This window comes from Crocodylus siamensis, chromosome 7, assembly GCF_052110815.1.
Source record: "Crocodylus siamensis isolate JL-2025a chromosome 7, ASM5211081v1, whole genome shotgun sequence".
Classification (NCBI taxonomy): Eukaryota; Metazoa; Chordata; order Crocodylia; family Crocodylidae; genus Crocodylus; species Crocodylus siamensis.
In genome coordinates, this window is record NC_143401.1 from 71,300,303 (window position 1) to 71,312,236 (window position 11,934).

The following is an 11,934-nucleotide window of genomic DNA, read 5'->3' on the forward strand; positions in this document are numbered from 1 at the left end:
TTCTTATCCTCCCCTAGGGGGCCTTGGTGAACAGCTGTTCCCCCAGACCCTGATATATGCCCTTGATGTACTTATAGGCTGCCACCAAGTCTCCTCTGACTCTGCTCTTCTCCAGGATGAACAGTGCCAAGTCTTTCAGCCTCTCCTCATATTACCTGGGCTCTAGGCCTCTAATCTTTTGAATTCTCTCGATTTTTCTCCACATCTTTCCTGAAGTGTGGTGCCCAGAACTGGCTGCAGAACTCCAGCTGTGGTCTCACCAGGGCTAAATAGAGTGGGAGGATGACATCCTTAGCCTTGCTTGAGATGTAACCTGATCATAGAAGGACATGAGGTTGGTTTGGCATGACTTGCCCATAATGAAGCCTGTACCATGTTAAGGTACAGGACATAGATTCACAGATTGACAGAAGTTTAGGGCTTCTGAACCTTGTGAGATCACTGGGTCAAGCCCTCCTGCTCTAGGCAGGAAGGACTGCTGGGGTAAAATAACCCCACCAAGGTGTGCATCCAGTCTCCTTTTGAAAATCTCCAGGGTAGATGCCTGCCCCACCTCCGCTGGGAGTCTATTCGAGAGTCAGGTCACACAAACCATAAAACAGTTTTCCTTATATCCAGTCTGAAACCTAGGAGTTTCTGAATGTTGCTCCTGGTTTTCCCCTGGGACCCTTTGGTGAATAGTTGTTCACCAAGCCCCTGATGCCCACCCCAATCTATTTATAAGCTGCCACCAAATTCCCTCAAAGTCTTCTCTTTTCTAGGATGAACAGTCCCATATCTGTTAGCCTTTCCTTGTATGGCTTGCTGTTCAGGCCTCTGATCATACGAGTGGCTCTTGTTTGGATTCTCTCAAGCTTCTCCACATCCTTCTTGAAGTGTGGCGCCCAGAACTAGATGCAGTACTCCAGCTACAGCCTCACCAGTGCTGAGTAGAGTGGGAGGATAACTTCCTCAGTTTTGCTTGAGATGCATTGGTTGATGCATGCCAGTGTATTGTTTGCTCTGCTAACTGTAGCATCGTGCTGGCGGCTCATATTCATTTTTTGGATGTGGTGCTAGCTAGCGTAGCACCACCAAGCCTCTAAGTTTGTTACGGATTTTTCCTCCCCAGATGGAGCACTTTACACTTCAGTGTCGAACAGCATCTGATTCTGGTCCGCCCACCTAACGTGTCTAAGTCCACCTGGATTGTTAGCCTACCCTGATGCATGGCCATGCTTAGTGTCATTGGCAAACGTTGTCAGTGTACTTTTCACCCCACCTCCAGATCATTGATAAAAAGGTTGAAAAGCACTGATCCAAGTACCAAACCCTGGGGGACCCTACTGGCTACTTTCCACCAGGTTGATAAAGATCCGTCTGTTAGTATTCTCTGGGTCCAACCCCGCACCCATTTCCCCACCTATCTGACTCTTGAATTGTTGAGTCCATAGTCTGCTAATTTTACCTTGAGAGCCTCATGTGACACCAAGTGCAAGGCCTTCCTGAAGTCCAAGTAAATGATGTTGACCTCATCTCCTTTATCCAGGTGGTGTGTAAAATGGTTGTAGAAGGGGGATGAGGTTAGACATGACCTACCCATGACAAAACCATGTTGGCTGTCATTCGGAATTTTGCCTTCTACTGGTTTACTGCATATGGACTCCTTGAGAAATTTTTAGAGGATTTTTCCTGGAATTGAAGTCAGGATGATCGGCCTGTAATTCCCTGGGTCCTCTCTCCTCCTCTTATTGAAGATGGGCCCAACATTGGCCCTCTTCCAGTCTTCTGGGACCTCTCCTGTGTGCTGTGAATTTTCAAAGAGGTTTGCCAAGTGTCCTGCGATGACTTCAGCTAGTTCGTTCTGCACTCTCCAATGGAGTTCATTCAGTCCTGCTGACATCTAGGTATCCAGCCTCTCTAGCTGTTCTTTCACCAGCTCTACATTGACTGTTGTTACTGTGACTATTCTGTGTCATATTTGCATTTAGTAGGCTACCACTCTTAGACTGGCAGCATACAGATGTAAAGTACTCGTTCAGGAGTTCAGTTTTCTCCTTGGTGTCCAGATGCGTTGAACAGTGGTCCCATGTTTCCACTGGTTTTTCTTCTGTTACCTATGTACCTATAGATGGTCTTCTTATTGTCCTTGATTTCAGTTGCATGTTTAATGAAAATTGTTGGAACAATTCACTACAGGCTGTTATAGGTAGCACCTGCAAAAACATAGTGTGCCCTGTCTTTAAACCCTTCCTGCACACTGTATGCCAGAGGTCAGCAACATTTTGGGGCAGAGTACCCAAAATGCCTGCAACCTTGAATTGTAAGATGTCAGAGTGCTAGGGGCCTGATACTTGTGGCAGCACAGCCCCGGCCCCTTGCTCGCCATTTGCCCTGAGATGTGCATGCCAAGCAAAATGCCTTTGCGTGCTATACTCTGGTTCTCGTGCCAGGGGTTGCTTACCCCTACTCTATGCAGAGGCCGAGGGAAGATCCAGTTATGCTAGCCATGTGTCTCCACAAAAGTGGAGATTCCAGATATCTGTTCAGAACAACTTTAAGTGCTCCTTGCATTATGTGAGTGCCAAAGAAAGTTCAACTGGTCCAGGAGCTGAGCTTTGAAACTTTAATGTGTAAATACAGTAAAAGCTGTGTTAACCAGAATTTCGAATATCCCCCAATACAAATTCTCACTTTAGCAACCGGATTCTTTGCCGAGTCTGTCCGACATGCACATCAAGTATTTCTGTTGTTTACATTAGTTAGTGACGCTGCTGATAAGAGGAGGTGCTGGGAGATTGCGGGGTGGGGAAAGGGACCTGCGCAGGGCGGGGTGGGGCAGGGTGGGGTGTGCTGCCACTGTGGGCTGGGGCTGGTGTAACTCAGATAACCGGAATTTCTATATAACCAGCACCACCCATCCCTTACCCCACTCATGCCGGATAACAAAGTTTTTACTGTACTTAGGTTTTTTGTCAGCGCGTTTAGAAATACAAACAATCAAAACAGGTTTTCCATAAAGCATGTTCAAAATTTGTAACACCATAAAAATCAATCATTTTTTGTACTTGTATCCTCATGTAAGACTCTGATTTTTTCTTTTTAAAGGTTGATTGCAAAATACACAAGAGATGAAGAAGAAAAACATCATCACTATCTAGATGCCTACACATTAACTCAGAGAGCAGTGTCTGAAACAGAGGAACTGTTTCATAATGTTTGTAGCTTACTTTCTGTTCAGGAGGTAAATGACATTTGATATGTATCCAAAAATATACTTTTCAGATTAGTGATTTGCCTATATAGGCAGAATTGAGATTTAGGCTCACTTTGGTAATCCAGCATATTGTTAAGAACAGTTGTATACTCTTATGTCAGGCTCTTCTAAAAGGTACAGCTCAACATTCTGTTCTTTAACTTTTGGGCATGTGAATCCCATTCATAGTGCACCTGAGCTCTCTCTGTGTTTTTTTGGAATGTTCTTACCAATAATGCTTATTAGTGGTTACGCATAAAGGGAGAACGACTTCAACTTCCACTTTGTTCCTGCTGACAAACCCTTGGCAAAGAGCCAAACAGTCTCCTGTCTACTCTGTTCTCTTAGTTAGAAATGTTGTTACTTTTATAGTCTTTACAGTAACTGCAAGTGTTAGATTTAGGTTCAGAATTGCCTTTAGCAGTTGAAAAAAAAATATACAGTTTATCATTTTAGTATATTGCAGTTAGTTAACTTGGAAGAGCTGATAGTAGTATTCCACTTCATGACAGAGTTGAGGTCCCTGTATTTCTTGAGGAAGTGTCATTCCTATAAATTATAGATAAATTGTATCATTCTGTTATTTTCATTGCTTTTATCTCTCTCCAAATAGGTAACTTTAAAATCCTTTATGAAATGCAGAGAGAAGTCTAGGGAGTCTAGAATACACTAGAGCTTTACCTCTTTCTGTGAGGGAGTGTCAGATTTCAGTTCAGAAACAGAAAGCCTCGTACTTATTCTTCATCCAGGCATTGGCTAAATAGAAAAGTTGTTCAGTCTAGGCTTTGGTAAATAATGTAGCTGGATTTGTCCTAAAGCTCCATTACACTTCATTTAGCAATCATTTCAGCTTGTCATCTTCCTGTGCAGGGCTCCTTGTGGTTCTCCCCTCAGCTGATAGAAAATCACCAGGCTCTAGAATTGCTTACTTTTTCTGTTTTCCAATATTTCAGATAAAAAATATCAGTATTCCATTAATGAGACGACTTGCTAACATGAAGCTAAGACTTGTGGAAATAATTTTGGATATTCTTCATCTTGTGAATACAGAAAAAAAGCTGAAAGAACTGAGAGAGGGATCACTTACTAAAATTGTTGAAGAATTTGTTAGGTTAACACCTCATAGTGCCTCTGTGGAACAGGTAAGTTTCTTCCTATGATTATATTCTACTAAAGAAAACATCTAGAAAAGAGCAGTCCAGCCTGTAATTGGCTAGGGGCCATAGGATGTGCCAGCTGCACCCATGCATGCCAGGTACTCCTGAAGCCATGCACTGCATGGGCACGCCCCTTCCCTCTCCCCGCAACTGTACTGTATTCCACAGGCCATGAGTAGGACAGTCATGGTTTAAAGGAAACTCCTCTGCAGTTTCCTCTTGTTTAATAAAAACTAAAGAGAAGAAGGGTCAACAGACCTTTTATTTGACTATTGGAATATTTAAGTCTAAGCTTATACCAGCTGCTTGTAACATTGACCATTTTTTGTCTTGTGGAGACATGCCTTTTGGGCACAAAGACTACAGATCATTCTCAGGAGCAGGAACTGGAAGAAACTGTTCTGTATCTTCATATTGAACTATACATTCACTATTAAATGGTACTCTCTTCTCCACATATGCACATTGTACTTCATTTCCCATCTTATTCTTTTATCAAAAGCTCCTACTGTCTTCTGTCAATTTTCATAAGTATGGCATCACTGGGTGCCCAGTTCACCATGCATTGTAATTACTACGTTGAGTTGAGAGAACTAAGATCTAAAAGCATCAAATATTTCAGCTGAGTTCCCTGATGTTATAAATAGGCATAATTCTATTTAAGTCTGGATCTGCACTGATTTAACACTTCAGAATCTGGACCGTCGTTGCTAGCCCAGTTAGTGAGAGTATGAAGTAAACCCAGTCCACAAACATTCCATTGAGATTTGTTTCAGAATGTGATGATAAACTAATGGCTGGAAGCAGAAGCAGGACAAATTTAGACTTGAATGAGGTGCAAATTCAATGGGGCGAATTGGGGACATTAGTCTACTCGCAAGAAAAGAGGGAAACGCTACATTTTCTCTTAAGAGTCAGTGAAAGAAGTAAGCTTCCTTGGCTTACCATTTCATTTATAAGAGCATGCACTTGAGCACTTACATGGAACAGTTGATGTATCTTAATTCCCTGCCCATATTGACTTTGCAGTAAATTGTTTGTTTTCCAATTATCTTATTCAGAGCAACTTAGCTAGGATTGTAGTGAATTCTGTCACTTAATCTAGGACAGGGACACTCAGCCCCCCATACTGTATTTGGCACTAGGGCAGTTCAGGTCTCAGTCCTGATGCACAGGGTCTGGGCAGGATTAACCCAGGACCTGATCCCAGAGCGTGGGGGCAGCATGAGGCCTGATCCAATCTGTGGAGTGGCTGTGCCCTATTTATCTGGCCCACAGGGTCAAAACCATGAGCACCCCAACCTAGGACATTTTTCTACCATATACATTATAGTTTAACCCAGGAGTGGTCAATTATTCGGACCCAAGGGCCACATAGAAAGTTTTGATGAGCTACCACAGGCCAGGTCACCCCCCTCCTCCCCTGCATGCAACAACTCACCAAAACTCCCTATGGTGCTTTGGGCAGGTGGGGAGCAGTGTTTGGGAGCAGGACAGGTCTGAAGGCCAGGATCTTGGAGCCAGGTTGCAGGGCGGGGACAGCTCAGGACAGGATCAGGCCGAACTGCAATCTGCTTCCTGCATGCCCTGCCCTATCAGGAGGTATGGGGGAAAGTGGGGGGTTCTGCATGTGGGCCTGCCTGAGCACTAGGTTCTGGGAGCCAGCTGGAGGTGAGGAGAGGGAAGGGTAGGCAAGGGGCACATGCAGCAGAGCTGCCCGCCAGCCTAGCCACAGCCCCAGGCAGTGCGAATCTTCAGGCAGGCTGTTCCCAGTGTGGCTGCAGCCAGTCAGGTGTTGCTCTGCTCCCCTTGTCTCCAGTGGGAGGCACCTAGCTGAAGCTCCCCCCACTCCCAGCTGCCCAGAGCAGCACAGTGGGGGGTAAGAGCTGCTACTGGAGGTGAGGGTAACAGAACATCCCCGCCAGCCCAGGCCCCAGCCAGTGTGCACAGCTTCCAGTCGGGTTGCTCCCAGTGTAGCTGCAGCCGGCCGAGTATTGTTCTGTTCCTCTTGCCTTAAGTGACAGCTCCTCTCTCCTGCTCCTACCCCTTCTGTGCCGCTTGAGGCAGACAAGGGGAAAGCTTCAGCTGGGCAGCTCCCACTGGAGGCATGGAGAGCAGAACAGCACTGGGAACAGCCCCCTGGAAGCTACATATGCCGGGTCCTGGGCCAGCAGGCACAGGCAGAAGCATGGCGCAGGCTGACCTGGCAAAAGTGGGTGACACTCAGCCCCATGCTGAGCACTGCAAGGACAGTTGTGGGATGGATCCAGTCAGTTGGCCTGGATCCAGCCTTCAGGCCGTATTTTGCCCATCCCTGGTTTAACCACATGTACAGGCTTGACTACCTTGGTGAAATTCAGTGCTCCTAGTGAAGTAGGTCAAATAAGAGGATCATAACAATTTCTTTTGTCTTCAAAATTATTAAAGAACCCCATTTGCATGCTTTTGAAAAGCAAATATAGGAAATAAGTTTCCAGCACTAGTAATTTTAACATTTTCCTTTCTAGATAATATTTAAGCTTCCAAAATTATCTTTTTTTCTGGTTTAATTCTCTATTAATGGTTCAGGCTTCAAAAACAGTTGGAAGAAAAGAACTGAAACAGTCTTTTTTCCACTGGAAACAAAATTATTGAAATAGAATTCATATTCAAACCCAATAATTAACTTTTCAAGTTAAAGGGGCCTATACATTTGTTAATCATCCCTTAATTCATAATTTCTAAGAAATGGTTATTTTATACTTGAACGTATAAGTTGATATCACTTTTTTCTTCTTCTTTTTCTTTTTTTTTTTTTTTTTTTACTAGGGATGGATAAATATGAGGCAAACTGTGGGGCATATTGCACTGGCTCACTTAGTAAGCCTACAGAGTCTTTATGCAGGCTGTCCTTACATCAAAGCCAGATACCTTTATCTCACTGGGAAAGCTCTGCATTTACTTGCTGTTAAAGTGGACCCCCTACACTCAGATACTTGCTGGAAGGAAAATATTATGGTATGATATTTTTCTCAGTTGTTGGTTGCTACTTACAGATATTAAATCGGGGTGGACAAAATGCGGCTCGTGGGGCAGATTCCATCCTGCCTGTGGCAGGTCCCTCAGCCCCACCCAGCCCAGGCACAGGGGGCAGTTCAGGTTGTGGCATGTACAGCCAGTCCTGCTGCCCTGAGGTTGCAGAGGTGCCACTTGGCACGAAGCATGGCCCATCCCAACCCCACACATGGCTCTTGGTCACACCAGGAGCCGTAGTCCATGGGGCTGGCTGGCTGGCACAGCACTGAGGGCAGGTGTGGTGCGGCAGCCAGACTCAACTTCCTGGCAGCCCCCATGGCAGTGGCTCCTGGCTGTCGCTGCCAGTGTCTGTGCCACTGCTGCTGAACCTAGCCTTGCTACCCAGGTGCCCCAACCTGTCCACCTCACACCCACTGTCAGGGATGCCAGATGGAGCAGGCAAGTGGATCACTGGGGTCTCCATGGAGGCTAGCTCAAGACCCCTGTGGGTCAGGCACACTCAGCCGGGCAGATGGGATGAGGCCATGGATGGGCAGGTAGTGGCATCTGTGAGTGGGACAGGCAGGTCCAGGGTTGGGGCCAGGGGAGGGATCAGCATGGGAACAGAGTCTGGCGTAAACCCATGCCCATCACAGGGACATGGAGGAGCAGAATACAGATCTGCCCTGGGCCCCAGTCCCTCACCATCATCGCCCCAGCCTTGGCCCTGCCTCTGCCCCCATCCCACTCCCAGATGCCACTTCCCACCGGCCAGTAGCCCCATCCCATTCACCCAGGTGAGCACACCCTGCCTGCAGCAGTTCCAGGCTGGTGTCCATGGAGACCCTGCCTGCTCTGACAGTATACCAAATATGAGCCAGTAGTGTGCCCTTGTTGCCAAGAAGGCTAATGGCACCTAATGGTAGGTGTGTTGCTGGTAGGTCAAGGGAAGTGATTCTTCCCTTTTCTTCAGCACTGATGAGATTCATAGATTGTTAGGGACTGCAAGGGACCTTGCAAGATCATTGGGTCCAGCCCCCCAGCACTAGGCAGGAAAGATAGCTGGGGTCAGGTGACCCCAGCAAAGTGACTGTCCAGTCTCCTCTTGAAGATTCCCAGGATAGGTGATTGCACCACCTCTGGAGGGAGTTTATTCCACAGTCTGGACACCCTGACTGTGAACAAGTTTTTCCTAGTGTTAAGCCTGAAACGCTCTTCCAGGAGTTTGTGGCCATTACTCCTGGTTTTCCCCAAGGGTGCCCCAGTGAACAGTTGTTCACCAAGTCCTTGATATAGTCCACTGATGTAGCAGTAAGCCACTACCAAGTCCCCTCTCAGCCTTCCATTTTTTAGGCTGAACAGGCCAAAGTCCCTCAGTCTCTCCTCGTATGGCTTGCCTGCCAAGTCTCTAATCATATGGGTGGCTGTTCTCTCGACTCTCTCAAGTTTTTCCACATCCTTGCTGAAGTGTGGCACCCAGAACTGGACTCAGTACTCCAGCTATGGTCTCACCAATGCTGAGTAAAGCGAAAGAATCACTTCTTTGGTTTTGCTTGAGATGCATCAGTTGATGCATGCCAAAGTATTGTTTGCCCTGCTGGCTACAGCATTGCACTGACAGCTCACGTTCATACTGTGGTCTGTTATTACCCCTAGGTCCCTTTCAGTCATGGTGCTAGTCAGTATGGTGCCACTGAGCCTGTAAGTAAGTTGGGGATTGTTCATCCCCACATGGAGCACTTTACGTTTCTCAGTGTTGAACTTCATCTGGTTCCTGTCTGCCCAACTTGCCAGCCTGTCTAGGTCCACCTGTATCTGCAGCCTATTTTTAAGCATGACCATGCTCCCTCATAACTTGGTGTCATCTGTCAATTTGGCCAGTGTGCTCTTCACCCCCAGATCTAAATCATTGATACAGATGTTGAAAAGCACTGGACCAAGCACAGACCCCTGAGGGACACCACTGGCCATCTCTCGCCAGGATGACATGGAACTCTCTGAGTCCTACCCTTCAGTCAGATTTCTACCCACCTAGCTGTCAAGCAGTTAAGCCTACAATCCTCCAATTTTCCTGTGAGAACATCATGAGATACCAGATCAAAGGCCTTTTGGAAGTCTAGGTATACAATGTAGACCTCCTCTCTCTTATGCAGGTGAGTTACTTAGTTATAGAAAGAGATGAGCTTGGTAAGACGAGACCTGCCAGCGATTAAGCTATGCTGGCTGTCATTCAGAATCCTACCTTCTGCAAACCTATCACACATAGACTCCTTGATGAATTTTTTCAGGATCTTCCCTGGGACAAAAATTAGGCTAATTCGCCTATAGTTGCCCAGGTCTTCTCTCCTCCCTTTCTTGAAGATGGGCACAACATTGGCCTTCTTCCAGTCTTCAGAGATCTCCCCCAAGCACCATGAGTTCTGGAAGAGTTTTGCCAGAGGTCCCGTAATGACTTCTGCAAGCTCTTTCAGCACTCCTGAATGAAGTTCATCCGGTTGTACTGACTTATGAATGTCTAACTTTTCCAACTGATCACCCACCAGTTCAACTTCAACATTAGGAAGGTCATTCCCACCATGCCCATTCTGAACCTTAGGTAGTATGATTTTCCCTTTAGTCTAGTGAAATACCAAAGCATAGTAGTCATTCAGGAGTTCAGTTTTCTCCCGAGTGTCAGTAACCAGCTGTCCTGAGTTGTTAAGCAATAGTCTCATGCTTCCATTTGTTTTCCTTCTGTTCCCTATATACCTGAAGAAGAACTTATTGTCCTTGATTTCGGTCACTAGTTTAAATTCAGTCACCACCTTAGCCTTTCTGATCTGCTCCCTACAAGTGCAGGCCATTGTTGTATAGTCCTCCTTGGGGACTGTCCCAAGCTTTCATTGTTTCTATGCCTCTTTCAAAAGAACCATGATATCCCTGTTAAGTCAAGAGGGCTTACCGGCCCTTCTGCTACCTTACCTCTGCATGAGAAGGGACTTCTTTTGTGCTCTAAAGATCGTGTCCTTGAGGAACAACCACTCTTCATGCACTCCTTTCACCTTTAGTCCCTGGTCCTGCAGAGCTTCCCCTACTAGTGCCCTGAACCTGCTGAAATTCACTTTTTTGAAATCCAGAACTCCAACTCTGCTAGCTGATTTGCCTGCCTTGCAATGGACAGTGAACATGATGGTTTCATGGTCGCTGTTGTCCAGGCTACCCTCAATATTCAAGTCACTCACCAGATCATCTCCTTTGGCCAAGATCAAGTCTAGGAGAGCATTACCTCTGGTTTGCCCGTGCACTTCCTGAGTCGGATAGAGCTCTTCGATACAGGTCAGGAAGCAATGCAACCAATCTGACTTAGCCAAGTATTCCTCCCAAGAGATGTCTGGGTAATTTGAAGTCACCCATGATGACCATGTCCCATGCTCACACAGCCGCTGCGAGTTCTCAAGAGAACTCCAGATCAAGATCCTCCCCCTGGTTTGGTGGCCTGTAGTATACATCTACAGTTAGATCTCTCTCACCATGTCCCCCTTACCCCCCCCGCAAAGTTTGACCCAGAGGGTTTCAAGCTGGTCTCTAGAGCCGATGTTGGACTCCAAGGACGGTTACTGCTCCCTCACATAGAGAGCTACACCTCCACCATTCTTCCCTACTCGGGCCCTTCTGTGCAGAGTGTAGCCCTCTATGGCTACGTTCCAGTCATGTGAGAAGTGCCATAGGTCTCCATAATCCCTACTAGATCATAATGCCCACTGCAGAGTAGGACGGCTAGCTCCTCCTGCTTGTTCCCTATGCTTCTGGCATTAGTGTACAGGCACCTGAGTCCTCCAATTGAGACTCACAATTTCCTGTCACATTGAGGGAGATCCATTCCATCATCTCTTGCAAAAGTGGCTCTCTTATTTTCCTCAGTGTTTCCCCATTCCCAACTCCAGTCAGTGTTTCCCCATCCTAGCCAAGAACAGGAACTTGCCTCTCCACGTGAGGTGGATGCCATCCCTTCCCAGGAATCCTCTCTCCCTGAAGTGCGTGCTGTGATTGAAGAAACCAAAGTTCTCTCAGTAGCTCCACTGCCGTAGTCATCGGTTCACTTTTTCAATGCATCCTTCCCTCCTAGGTCCATGACCCACAATCAGGAGCACAGAGGAAAAGACTACCTGTGCCCCCAACCCCCAGAGCCCTGTAGTCACTCATGACCCAGTTTGGGTTGCTCCTGGCTGTGTCATTCATGCCCACGTGGATGAGGAGCATGGGGTAGTGGTTGAAGGACCAGACAAGCCCAAGAATCCTCTCCACAACATCCTGGATGCAGGCCCCAAGGAGGCAGCAGGTCCAGATGGCAGATGGGTTCCTTGGTGCCCCACAGGAGGGAGTCCCCCACCACCCCACCCTGCGTCTCCTCTTGGGGGTGACAATTCACTGACCACCTACTTCCTCCTTTGGTGTCTCCATCGGAGCCTCATGCAGGGTGAGGGGAGCATACCTGTGGTGCAGTGCCAGGGGAGGGGGCAGCCCTAACCCTGCACGTCCTGGAGCCTGAGACAGCCGTCTTCCAGGTAG

The 11,934-nt window shown here is 47.0% G+C and overlaps 1 protein-coding gene across 1 annotated transcript in view; it reads left to right on the forward strand.

The window, feature by feature from the left end:
• CFAP46 (cilia and flagella associated protein 46) overlaps window positions 1-11,934 on the forward strand; it is a 159,419-nt gene that overhangs the window by 104,239 nt on the left and 43,246 nt on the right. Inside the window, exons 40-42 of the mRNA XM_090058073.1 lie at window positions 3,088-3,223; window positions 4,189-4,377; window positions 7,201-7,389. Of these exons, the coding sequence (XP_089914199.1) occupies window positions 3,088-3,223; window positions 4,189-4,377; window positions 7,201-7,389 (514 nt within the window). The remainder of the gene's footprint in view (window positions 1-3,087; window positions 3,224-4,188; window positions 4,378-7,200; window positions 7,390-11,934) is intronic.